Genomic DNA, 13,533 nt, shown 5'->3' with positions numbered 1-13,533 from the left:
CATTGGTGCATAAACACTTCCAATTGTTCTACTTGGGGTTTAATTTTGTACACTCTATATAGGAAAATTGGCAATTTATTAAAATAGATATAACTTTCATCCAATTTTAATATTTTTAATATCTTATAGTCAATATAAATATCTCTTTGAGTACTATATAGTAGTACAAGTTTGGTTCCGTAATTTTATTATTCCAATTGGTTTCTGGGGTCTCAAATCCAAATGTTCTTGGGTACATAATCTTGAGTATACATAACCATTTTTAAAATCTCAAATAGGTGTTGAAGATAATAAGTAGTATTATTCATAACTTGATGTTGTTAGTTTCTTAGTTTGATGAGTAGAGATAGCCAAGAACTTGTTTGATCAATTGTAGGTGCCTAAGATTGAGGGTGTGATTGTGTGAGCATCCAGGCGAGTCAACAAGAAAAAAAAAATGAGGGCTTACTTTTTTTCACATGACATTCATGGAAGTTCAACTGATTCTTAAATTTGGTACTAGATAGTAATTTTTTACAGGTGTTTTTAGTTGGACTTTAATGGTGATAGATATATAGGTTGTCTTTGATGTTGAAGATATTATTGGACATGGATTTAGGAATATATTCTCATACGGGTGATGGTTGTTAGAAATTACACTTTTTAATTGGCATGACATAATCAAGTTTGTCTTGGTTTGGTGGTGATTTGGTTTGATGTTAGGAGGTTGTTTCTTATCTCTTGAATTCTTTATTGGTTCCTTCATTGTGGTGCTTGGATGGGGAGAGCTATTTGGAAAATCAGATCTAAGGTTGATTTGGTGTTTATATCATGTGGTCTATATGATTATTCTCTTAAATAATCTCATTTTATAGGCTACTAATTTGATGATAAGTTTTCATGTATCCGTATTTTGATATATGAATTATGTAGCTATGTGAGTAGGCATGTTGGTACACAACTAAAACAAAACATGAAGTCAGGACACAATACCATGTTGCCATCAATGACAAAATAGTGAAACCAACCAATTGAGTGTCAATTAAAAACAATCTCCCCCTTTGGCATTGATGACAACGCTCATGTGAAAAATGGTCAAGGTTTCATCTGTCGGTTTCATCTTGCCTACTCCCCCTGAGTTGAATATTCATTAATGCAAAATAATCCATACTCCATATCTCCCCCTAATGTATTAAAAATTTTCTATTATTTTTCACATCTATATCACTCCCCCTTTGACATCAATGCCATAAAAAAGTCTAAAAAGAATGTCAATGATTCAAAAATTTATACAATGAATATCCCAAAAATATCTTATCGAAGCTTAACATATTTTAAAATTTTCGGATAAGCCTTTCCCAATATCTCAAGATAAGTATCCCAACTAGTTTTAAAAGTACCTTAAATAGATACAAGTCCATTTAATATATGTTCAAAAGATTCTTTCTCATTTAGCTCTATCGGTGTGGGCTTTCCCACCATATCCACACATTCTTTCTTATGTACACTGAGTGAATTCAACTAGGGACTCACTAAGCCTCTTAGAATTCTGGCTCTTCTTATAATTTTGTCTTTTTCCTTCTCAAGAGAAGAAATTTGGTTTTCCAAAATCAAAATTTGACCATCAATGGATGTAGTCAATGATGTCAATCTATCAAAAGAATTAGCTATATTTGTAATTTTCTCCTGAAGTTCTTTTATTTTCTTGTCCACATTGACTATAAGAATATCAATAATACAACAAATGCTATAAATATTTGTACTCTTCTTTATAGAATTATCTATCAGTTTTAGTTTTTCATCAATTTTCTTCTCAGATTGAATCAGCTAATCAAATGCAACTATCTTACCCTGAGTGAACCTCTCTAGTCCTTGTCGGTTTGAAATCTATTGTAAGGATTGAAAATCCTTTGAAATATGCTCAGTAATTATTTTAACCTTTCCAAATGGGCTCGCTTCATTGTCAATCTTGCATTCCGAGACTAGTTTGTGTAAAACAGTGATTGATCGATCAATAATCCCTTTATCCATAGATCCCTCCTTCATTAGTTTTTGTGTTACCATCATCATCAATTCAACAGGATTCATCTTTGTTATGTTTTTCTTTTCAACCTATGAGGTGTCAATTGATAACAATGATGGACCAACTACAAGTTCCCTGCCAGATTCCCCTTTCTTCTCATTTGATGATTTATCCTTTATAGCTTCCTCACTTACATCGGTGGCTTCGCCACTTGGTGGAGTCTCCGTAACTGCTGGTTTTTTTTGTAGGAATCATAAACTCAACCTGTACATTTGTATCCTTAGGACTGATATCTCAATATAAGTATCTTGTACATAATCAGCCTTTTCACTCTTTGTATTAGCTAGTATCTTAATATTTTTCTATATACTAGTATCTACGGGGGGCTTGATTTCCAAGTTATCTTAATATTTTTCAAAACTAAGGGTGAATTACCCATAATCCCCTTTCCTTTTCCTTCAACTGGGGTGTCTATAGTGTATGTATTTGATTATGATAAAGTAAAAAATCCTGTATTCTCTTCAAAGAACTTAACCCATGCCTTTTGAGTCCTTTATTATTTCATTTACCCTTCCTAGCATTAGACTAGTTATTATATGTTTTCAATTAATTTTGTTTTTTATCTTCCACCTCAAGTGTCCTTTCCATTTCCTCTAGGGCAATAGTAACACAAACAAAAAATAACCCTTGAATTTTAATATGCTTATCTTCTTTCACAGTTGAGAGTCTTCTAGCATCTAACATATTATACAATTCAGTCGGTATTTGGTTTTCAATTTCTATTAAAGATTTCTTATAAATATCCAAATATAATAAGACTACTTCCTCTACCTCTCTTTTCTCATCATCCTCTAATTTTTCATAATAAAACTGTACATTCTTTGATATGCCATCCTTAGTGATTTCATCTATTAATTTTGCACAAGGTTTAGGTGGAACATTACCAGATTGAATAGCTATATCAGTTTCATTCTTCTCCTTTCTCTTTGTAGTACCAGATGCAGTTGAAGGTGTTGCCTTTGGTTCTTGCTTCTGTGTTATTATTTTGAGTGTAACCTTACTAACTAGTTTCCTTTTAGCTTCTACTTTTGTTTCCTCTATTTTCTTCCTAATAACCCTCTTGAATGCCAAGTGTGTGTCATCCTCAGATTCAAACTCTGCAGTAACAGATTCAATGTATACTTTTGGATTCTTCCTCTTCCCACCTTTCTCCGGGACAACATCAATTAATGCTTTGATGTCCAGTGAGACCTTCTCAGCAAATTTGCTTGCTTGTCCTTCCCATTTCTCTCTCTTCTTTCAATTGAACTCTGTTTCAACCTCACATGTTTTCTGTTGTTCAGTTCCATAGGGTATCTTTGCCTCATCAATAGGTGCATCAATCAACATTTTCTCATAAGCATCAAGAATCAATGAATCCACTTCATAGCCCATTTATTTAATCTAAACCTTCTAGGGCTTAGCATATGTTAGTTGAATATTTTTCTAGAATACGCTTAGGAACCCTTACCCTAGACTTTATAGATTTCTAGAATTCTTTTAAATATCCCTATACCTTATCATCTCTCTGACGTCCTAAACCAGTAATTGAATATTTCAATTGTCTCCCTACCGGGATGTCAAATTTCCATTGTCTTTTACCAAAACTAGGTGTATCATTCACGAAAAACAACAATAAATAGACTATCAAGTTTTCATACTGAAAGGTTCCCTTCTTTTCTCCCTTAATGTTTTGTAGGTTTATTAATAACACATCTAACATCCAACCGCATAGATCCAATTTCATAATTTCTCTCATCATTTTGTATGCAACCAAAATGCATGAATTGGAAACAAAATTCTATCAATTTGACTGAGTTACCTTATACCTGATGATCATGCTATCGAATCTGACGTCCATGTCAATAATAGTGCATACTCTCATAGATCTTCTGTCTGATGTCACACCGGTAATTTTGTTCATGAAATCATTTGAAACCTTCTTATCTAGATGTTTCCCAAGAGATGGTAAACTGGTAATTGCCCTAATGACTTCCTTGGTGATCTTGTTAGGTGTATCTAACTAGATAAATTCCCCATTTACTCTACTCAAAATATACCTAATCATCTCATCTTCAATGTGTTTGTATGCCGGTTTGATCTTTCCAAATTCTCCAATCAGCTCACTCATGTACATGCCCTTAATTTCTTATGTTCTTAAGTCCTCAATGTGACAACGTATGTATGTCCTAACATCTTCAACATACACAACTCCCTTTGGAACAAGAGAAAATGCTCCAACTGAATCTACCAGGGTAGCCACATCTGCATACCACTTGAAAATTAGCTTCGGGGGGTCCTTGATCTCTACTATAGTTGGGTTTACAACAAAGATAGGAATAGAAGATGGTCCCACTTCCATGCTTAAAGATAAATACCTATTGATCATTTTTTATAAAAACCCTTAACAAATTCTTCCAATCATCAGTGAAATCACTCAAGTAGAAATCTAATTTCTTTGAAATGCCTTTGAGTGCTCTTAATTGCTCTTGATCACTCTGAAATTTATTTGAATGCAAGGTGATCAATAATGAAGTGAGTTAGACCTTTTAACCTCCATGAAAAACCCTAATCTTCCATTGACATAAATGACCGTCGTTTAAAGACATCCAATTTCGAATAGAATATATCCATGCCGGATAAACATCTCTAATGTTTGGAACATCTTCCAAAACCTCTTCCCGGGGTATATACAGCATCTTCATGAATTTTCCCTACCCCTAAGATATCTGCCTCAATTACTGGATGAGATATCTTCCGTTGCATAGGCAACCTCCTCTGTCGGATAAGTAACTAGGATATTTCTATCTGATGGTTATTATTTTGTTTTCCTAACCCATCTCTGAGTATGATCTTGCCAGATTTCACTAACCTTCTCTTTCCCTTTCTCATTTGATCCTCGATTACTAACCGGTAGATTTCTGCTTCTACAAAATTTTAGCTATATGTCCAACCTCATTACATGCATAACATGCAACACTGTTGCTTTGAATTGCCTTGCTAAAATTGGTTAAATTGCTTGACCTGCACTGATTAGCCATATTTCCAAACTTTCCACATGCATAACATTTGACATTCATTCTACAATCTTCTATCTTATGACCATACTTATTGCATTTAGATCATTTACCAGGAGCAGAATCAAAGTTTTGATTTGCTCTGTTTTTACATTATCTAGCCATGTGACCAAATCTATTGCAAACAAAACATCTACCATTTAATTTAGAAGCATTAAATTGCCTTACCAGTGCCTTATGGTTTTGATCTTCATTAAGAGTTCCAAAACTCTTTCTTTGCTCAAATCCAAGTCCATTGGAATCTCCAATCTACCTTTGTCTCTTCAACAAATCATCTAGCTATGCTGAACTAATCTTGAATTTTTCTTTATACTCACATGCAATAGTTAAATATTCTCTCAGAATTATCATTTGTCTCTGAAGCTCTTGTTCATTACTCTAGGATTGTACTAAATCAGTTCTCAACATATCATTTTCACGAACCAACCTCCCACATTCTTCAAATTTGTTCTTCAGGGATACAACAAGATTTTCTTCCTTTTTCTTCTAGTCCTCAATCTCCTTTGACATCCTCATAGTTATAACTTGCATTTCAGTTTTCATAACCATGTTCTCCTAACTTAATTTCTGACATTGTTCCTTAAATGAATCTTTCTCTTCATCATCCCAACTTTGCAAAAGTTCCTTTCTCTTAGCCTAAACAAATGATAACCTCTCTTGTAGGACAATAATGAATTATTTAGCAGAATTCAATTTATCTTGTAGCTTTAAATTCTTCAACCTTTCAGCATCATAATCTTCAAGTGCCATCTCAAGTTGCTTCTCTAAGGTCATGTCCATGGATTTCAAATTCATGATATTCCTCAAGTTGTTAAACTTCCTCTGAGGCACAAGGCTCTGATACCAATTGTTGGAATCTAATAACACTGAGAGGGGGAGTGAATCAGTGTTATACCAAAATGATCAATTTTAGCCTTATTAAAATATGCATACACCAACCGGTATACCGGTACATACAGAATTGAAAGAAGTAAAGAAACCAATAAGACAATCATATAAATGAGAATCATAACACACATAATTATACGTGAAAAACCTCAAATGGGAAAAAATATGGTGGGATTTGTGACCCACAATATCAATTCACTAGCCATATGAAGATATATTAAAAAATATGAGGGGCCTGCACCTGCAAGAAGGCTTACAACCTAGAGAACATTGCTCAATCACAAAAAGGAGTCTCACTAATTATATATAAATCTAGACTACAATTCAAAGAAGTGATGAATTATTAAGATAACATCTTCTATGCCTGAATACAGTTCCGGTTTAAGCTCTATCTGTTCCGGTCTGAAACCCTAAACCATTTACTGGAATAACCCTTACATAAATATCCACACATACATATAATCTCTTTGATATATTTCACATCATATTACATTCGCATATCCATAATCTCCTATATAAAAAATGATCTAGTCCAACTGACCTATATACCTTATGCAATTTTCATGCCTTATGTCAGCTTACATAGATAATTATAATATTAAATTACATGTGGGCTAGATAACTTAAATACATGAATATCAATATCAATTATCGATGTTGGATCCAAAAGATTTCGACCTCCAATATTGATAACCATATTGTAAACCATGTCGGCCTCCAATACCAATAACCAAAGAAATACTTATGTCCTACTAGTGCCGGTGTCGGTGCCAGTGTAGTATCCATGAAATGCCTACCAGTACACAATTGAACCAAAACATGAAACCAGAACACAATACCATGTTTCCATCAATGACAACATAGTGAAACCAACCAATTGAGTGTCAATTGCCAACATTAACCTCTTAATTTTGTAAATTTTGTTTACAAATTGAATAAGACAATTAGGAAATTGAATTTGATAAACAAAACACTTTTTAGATCTAAGATAGCCGCTACAATAAATTTTTACAAATTACAAGTTCAATTTTAATTTTAAAAGCTAGGGTTTTGAATGATTTAACCACTAATTTTGTAGAAATTTAAACTTGCAAATGAAAAATATACAAATTTGTTCAAAGGAAAGCATGCAAGATGTCAGGTTCACCAAAATGTAATGTGGTGAAATGTGAATGAGAGATCAAGAGGAAAGCTACCCTTTCCCTCCAAGGACAGATGAGATTTTCACTATAGATTTCTCCTTAAACACTTTTCACCTAGTTACATTCAGAAGAGGAGAGGAGAATTCACTAGATTCAACCTTCAATGATAAAGATTGAATTCTGAATGAAATGAGAATGATGATTTGATCCTCTCTTCCTTATTTGAAACATAAAGATTGATTCAATTATGTAGTGCAAAAGTGACAAAGAACTGATTATAACTTAAGATTGGAATATGGGATGAAGTTGTGCACCTGGATCTAGCAATAATATGTTGAGACAAAGTTGCCTTGCGAATTTGAGGAAAAGTTTCTTGGATCATGGCGAGAATGTACACGGTCCTCCAAAAAATTTGTGAAACAAAAAGGGTTTTTCTGCTCTGCTAATGGAGCCCAAATCCAAAAGTATAGTTGCGCACATGGAACCTACACACAAAAAATAGATTAAAATGGGTTGGGATTGGGGGTTTACCTTCAGGTCAAACCCTAGTTTTGGAATTAACCAAGTAATTAAAGAAAGTACTTGCAAGTAGATGTAAATGAAATACTGAATTGTAAATCATGTCAAGGGAGATTGTAGTAGCAATGTTGATGGAAATGCTTGTTTGGAATTGAATATTGGAATCAATCTACTCTTCAATGGTTGAATCCTTGACTTGAATACCACACCTAGTCTTGAAGGGAGACTTGAGATGTTGAATGCTTGGAAGGAATGCTTGAATTCTTGAATGCTTGATTGCTTATGCCACTTGATTAATTATTGCAACTTTTTCCAACTTATTGAGCTTATACAAATGAGAGGACAAATGCCCCTTTAATACATATTAATGAATTTGATTTTCATCATAGGTCGATGTCGAGGAAGTTTTATTTATCATTCATTGCATAGCCCACAATGCATTCTCTAAAAAGGTCCTTCTCCAAAGTAGGACGAGGATAGGGACATCGCCATGCCTTTCATAGGTGGGACAGGGGCACCATTCCCCTGTCTTACCCCTTTCTCCAGGGCACAATGTGGAAATGGTGATGTAGAGGCCAAGGGAGACGCTGATTTCGATGGTTGAGTAGTCTCTGGTCTCTGTTTAGGCTAGAGAATTCGATCTCCCATGCATTAGGATCCTAATGTAGTTAAAAATTGCTAGGGCCATAATTTTATGACACTACAACTTCTTTGAAAGAGAAAGAGAAGGAAATAAAGAACTCAAGTCTTGTGATGAGTTGCAGTGTTGAGAAGAAGGATGCAAAAGTTATACTGGATGATGACATGAATTTGAAGAAGGATCCTTTACTGGATGATGACATGAATTTGAAGAAGGATCCTTTGGATGGGTTTATTAACAAAATGGTATTAGTTGGCAGTGAATTTAGATTTTTGGTGGCAGATAAGATGAGTTCTAGTGGAAGGAATAGATCAGATATGTAGAAGAAAGATGGTGGTAGTAAGAGACAATGTGTAGGTATGAAGTAATGAAAAAGGGGAGAAGAGGAAAAGAAGTTGGGGAATTCAACTGAGTTATTGAAAGGGGTAAAGACGATGAAATTTGTAGACAAAGATGGCATTTGGATCAGAAATGGGGATGGGGTCTATATTCTAAATCCTTTTCGATGTTCATGAGTTGCCTCTCATGGAAAATATTTTTCCACCTAGGGTGTCTGATGCAGGAACATCCCTAGTTGTGGAGCAATCTTGCATCAACCAAAAATATTTTTTCTTTTCAGTTGTTCTTGTTTTGTGTTACTTCCTGAATTTGCTATTAGTTCTTCATTTTTTGCTGAAGATCGGATTCTTGGCTTCCAGATGTGTTCCTATTTCTTTTTGTATATTTCCTATTCATTTGGACTCTTTTCCAGCAAGTTATTGCTTTAAGATTGGTTGTTTCCTAGTTCTAGAGTAGTTTTGAGTTTAACAACTTGTTGAAGATTTTTTCTCTTGCAGAGCAATTTCTTGACTTACGGATCTAAGTGGCATTGTGCACGATGTTCATAGACCCTTGGCCAACCTTCCTTGGTGGTCTTCACTTCTTTATTATCTTTGGTAGAAGTGATCTTTATGCTTTGTGTCCGACCTCTTTTACACATTTCATTTTTTAATTTTTGGAGAATGTGATCTCTTGTGGTCGACCTAGATGTGTTCCAGATTCTATTTATATTGTTGTAATTGATCCTTAGAGGAGCAATGAAATATTGTATGAGAATGATTTATATATTATGTTGTTTGGATACCTCTTTGAGGTTCCAATATATTGAAATATGAAATGTAAGTTGTTCTAGGACTGTAAGTCTACATATATAATGGATGTTCTCGAACATTTTATGATGAAACTATAATGTTGCAGATATTTGAATCAAAAATTTTCTCTATGTTTTGTTTTTTCTTCTGTTGTGTTAAACTTGCTACGTGATCTAGACTATTCTATTTTAGGACCCTTTGGATTATGGCTACATCAGAGATGGAGGTTGTGTGTAAGAATTTTCTATCCCTTGAGTTGTGTCTAGTATATATTTTTTTCTTATTGATTTGTGGATAATATATTGGGTGGATTTTTTAATGTCATGTTTTTCTTCCAAAAGGGAAATTTCCCCATGTAAATCACTATGTTGTGGTATGCATGCCTTTTATGCTTATTTTTGTTAGGTTTTTGTAACTACTGTAAAGATATGTGAAATTTTTACATTACCCTCCTCTCAATATTATTGTAGAATGTTGTTCTACTACTTAACTTCCATACAAATGCGAGACAATAAATGGTCCTAAAATGCTTAAGGGAATGAAAAATCAAAATGAGTGAAAAAGAGAGTGTAAAAGTGGACTTATCATTAAAGGGGTACAATTTATAACATGGTCTAAAAAGGTATACAATACCTTATCCCAACACCATCAAGTCAAAGTTCCTCAATAAGGCTTATATTATTGTTAGGCATTGAAGGATAAGAAAATAAATTATAAATACAATGAACATGAGAATCAAAAAATTATTTACCAAGATGCGAGTTAGAAACTCTTGAAGGATGGTGATGTGAAGGATATGTGTCCAAAGACTCAACATGAGTTTTAGAACAACAATAACTCTGTATGATATCAACATGCCTACAAATCATCTAGATTTAAAGAAATAATATTATCTTGAAATCTTCAATATATGTACTATTACTATGTATGTTGGTTTCATGTAGAGGTGATTCACATTATAAATCTTTTCTTACTATATGCTCGTCATTGTTACAAGGCATATGATCATCATGGAATGTGTCAATAAAGGAACTTAGAATCATATCTAATAGCATAGGATAGACACTAATCAAGTCAATGAATGATGGAAGAGATGAAATATGGCGGAGTGAAATCTCCATAGAGAAGACACTCACATCCATAGTATAAAATTATATTTGTATATGAACAATAGATGTATCATATGATATGAGAGATATGCCAAAATTTAAAATAAATTAATGCAACTTAGTGAGGGAAAAATATCTAATAAGTTCCATAATGATGGGATATTAAAGATAAATCACTATGAATTTGCTAACCCTAAGGGAAATATATAAGCATATAAAAATAAAAAACCTAGACATATCTAGATATTAATGAAAAATAGAATTATATTAGACTCAGAAATATTTATTAGAAATATTAAAGGTAAAATAAGGTTGTGGAGGATCAATTGAGTTCTCCAAATGTAAAGAACAAGAAAATTTTCTTAAGTTTAATCTAGGCAAATTCAAATAAATGAATAGACAGAAACATAGTTTACCCAAACTAATAAATGATGCTACTAGGCAAGGTTGATAATCTAAAAATTAATCAATAGAATTGAATATTAAATAAGTATACTTATCTCTAAAAAATGAATACATAGATAAATGTTAGGATCTGAAAAAATAGATTTGACATCAATAGTTGCCTTGAAAATAAAAAATATTTGTTGAAAATATGTAGTGACAAGTTTATGGATTAGGGACAAATCCATGATTATGGATCTATATTGCACTTCCAAACTTGTAGTATATAATATGTTGACCATTTTTCTTCACTTTACATCATGTGTCTTCTCTTTATGCATGGTTAATACATATGAATTGTCAATATTTATAAATACCTTACCTATCTCAAGGGGACACGTTCTCCTTGGTCAATATGTATAAATAATTGAAAAAACCAATCTCTAATCCTACATATGGTCTTATGATGCTTGTGTAGAACAAAAGTCATTTTTGTATGTATATTAAAAAAGTGAGAATCCAAATAATAATCAGATAATGCTTTAGATGTGGAGATGATTCAAATGAATGCATCAAATTTCTCTAAATACAAGGACATAGTAGTACACTGTTCAAATTTATGTTTAATTCAAAAAAATATTCAAGTTGACAATTAATTAAATTTGAATTCTGCTGGACAAGTTTTGTATTTTGACAATGTTCCAATGCTTACAAATTTGTTTTAAAATAAAAAAAAAGTTAAATAAGAATGAATAATTCTATAAAAATATATGTAAAAGATAGATTGATGGTATAAAGAATGAGATGATTTTTAAAAAAAATATCATTTAGAATTAAATGAGAAACGACGTGGACATACAAATTTCACGTTACAACTATTTGAATATTTTTATAGATTATTTCCCAGTGATATGCGGGCACAATAAATCGAACGCCGATATCCCTTACTCTATATCTTAGATAGAACCATATACATGTTCCCCTGATTTTATCTATGCTACCACCTTTCACAAGATTCTATTCAGTTGTAAGAATTAGTTTGGTTGGTTACTATCATAGCAGTTCTTTATCTTTTATAGAACCATATATATATGTAAATATGTTCCGCTGATCATATCTGATGAACGTATCTTATTGGGTAGCTTTAGAGAAGAAACTAAAGATGCAGATATTCGTGAAGACCCTGACAGGAAAAACAATCACCCTTGAGGTTGAGAGCAGCGATACCATCGACAATGTCAAGGCAAAAATTCAAGTAGGTGTTATTTTGCGTGCACATTTATCGAATTAGGTTTTCTCAATTTCCTATCTCTTATCGAAGATGGGTTTTTTATTATAGTAATGGATTTTGTATGTTGAGTGCTGTAATTGATTGTGATGTTCCAGGACAAGGAGGGTATCCCACCAGATCAGCAGCGGTTGATATTTGCTGGGAAACAGTTGGAAGATGGACGAACTCTTGCGGATTATAATATCCAGAAGGAATCAACGCTGCATCTGGTGTTGAGGTTAAGGGGAGGCCTTTCCATCAAGGTGAAAACCCTTACTGGAAAAGAGGTAGAGATCGATATCGAACCCACTGATACCATCGAGCGGATCAAAGAGTTGGTCGACCAAAGGGAAGGAATACCGCCCCTACAGCAAAAGTAAGTAGTTATTCACGTTGTTTTTTAGATTTTATTGTACCCCTAGTTCGTGATTTGCTTTGATGTGTTCGGATAAAGATCTGTGTTATTCGTAGGGTTGTTTGAAACCTAATTGTTCCAATATTTTTATCGAACCATCCTTTTTCCCTATATTTTATTTTTTTCAACAAGAAAGATTCATAATTCCACAAATATAACGCTTATCCAACCTCAAAATCATAAAAGAGTTATCCATCCTGATAATTGCAGCTTCCTGTACTGAGAGAATAGAAAGACGTAAGCCATATATATGCCTGTGTCAAGGTGTTGAAACAACAAAATACTTTTACTGATTTCCATGATTAATATTGTCCTGCAGGCTCATCTATGGGGGAAAACAACTGAACGATGAAAAAACGGTCGAAGATTATGGTTTAGAGGGAGGTTCTGTTCTCCATCTTGTGCTGGCATTGCGCGGCGGCTGTTAATACATTTGTTTAGAGCTAAGCAGCAGTGATAGTTGTCATTCTTCTGTAAGCAGCTGTTATTCTTCTATACTCCTGTTACTTGTTGAAAGAGAGCAAATATGAATAAAGGCATCTATGCCATTTTGCTCCATGATTTTTTCCTGTCAACAATCTTATATCTACAAATTTTCCCTCCCGATGTTTGATTTCCGTATCTGCTTGGCAATGAAGAAATTGATGAATATAAATACAAACATTCGTTTTGTTCTTTATGATGTTTTATTGAGATAGTACTGCATTATTGTAAATGGAGTTTGATTGTCATGGTTTATATTATTATATGGGTAGGGTAGTTTATGTTGTAAATTTCGAATGGTTTCGATATTAGTTAGCAGGGTTAACAGAATACTGTAATTTTTGTTGATATACTGTTGAAAAAGTTGTGTAGAGAGGCTTTAAAACTAATAATCAGAGACTGGAGTTGATTCTATGATGCAGGGTAAGCGGAATA

At 33.3% G+C, this 13,533-nt stretch overlaps 1 protein-coding gene across 1 annotated transcript in view; it reads left to right on the top strand.

The window, feature by feature from the left end:
• The window catches only part of LOC131855812 (uncharacterized), a 35,098-nt gene extending 21,908 nt beyond the window's left edge, over positions 1-13,190 (top strand). The window contains exons 3-5 of the mRNA XM_059212026.1: positions 12,093-12,185; positions 12,317-12,576; positions 12,935-13,190. Of these exons, the coding sequence (XP_059068009.1) occupies positions 12,093-12,185; positions 12,317-12,576; positions 12,935-13,043 (462 nt within the window). The 3' untranslated portion in view covers positions 13,044-13,190. The remainder of the gene's footprint in view (positions 1-12,092; positions 12,186-12,316; positions 12,577-12,934) is intronic.
• The last annotated feature ends 343 nt before the right edge of the window (positions 13,191-13,533 follow it).

The sequence above is a fragment of the Cryptomeria japonica genome, chromosome 10, assembly GCF_030272615.1.
Source record: "Cryptomeria japonica chromosome 10, Sugi_1.0, whole genome shotgun sequence".
Classification (NCBI taxonomy): domain Eukaryota; kingdom Viridiplantae; phylum Streptophyta; class Pinopsida; order Cupressales; family Cupressaceae; genus Cryptomeria; species Cryptomeria japonica.
The sequence above is the reverse complement of the archived record's forward strand: the minus strand, read 5'-3'. Positions and strand labels throughout refer to the sequence as shown.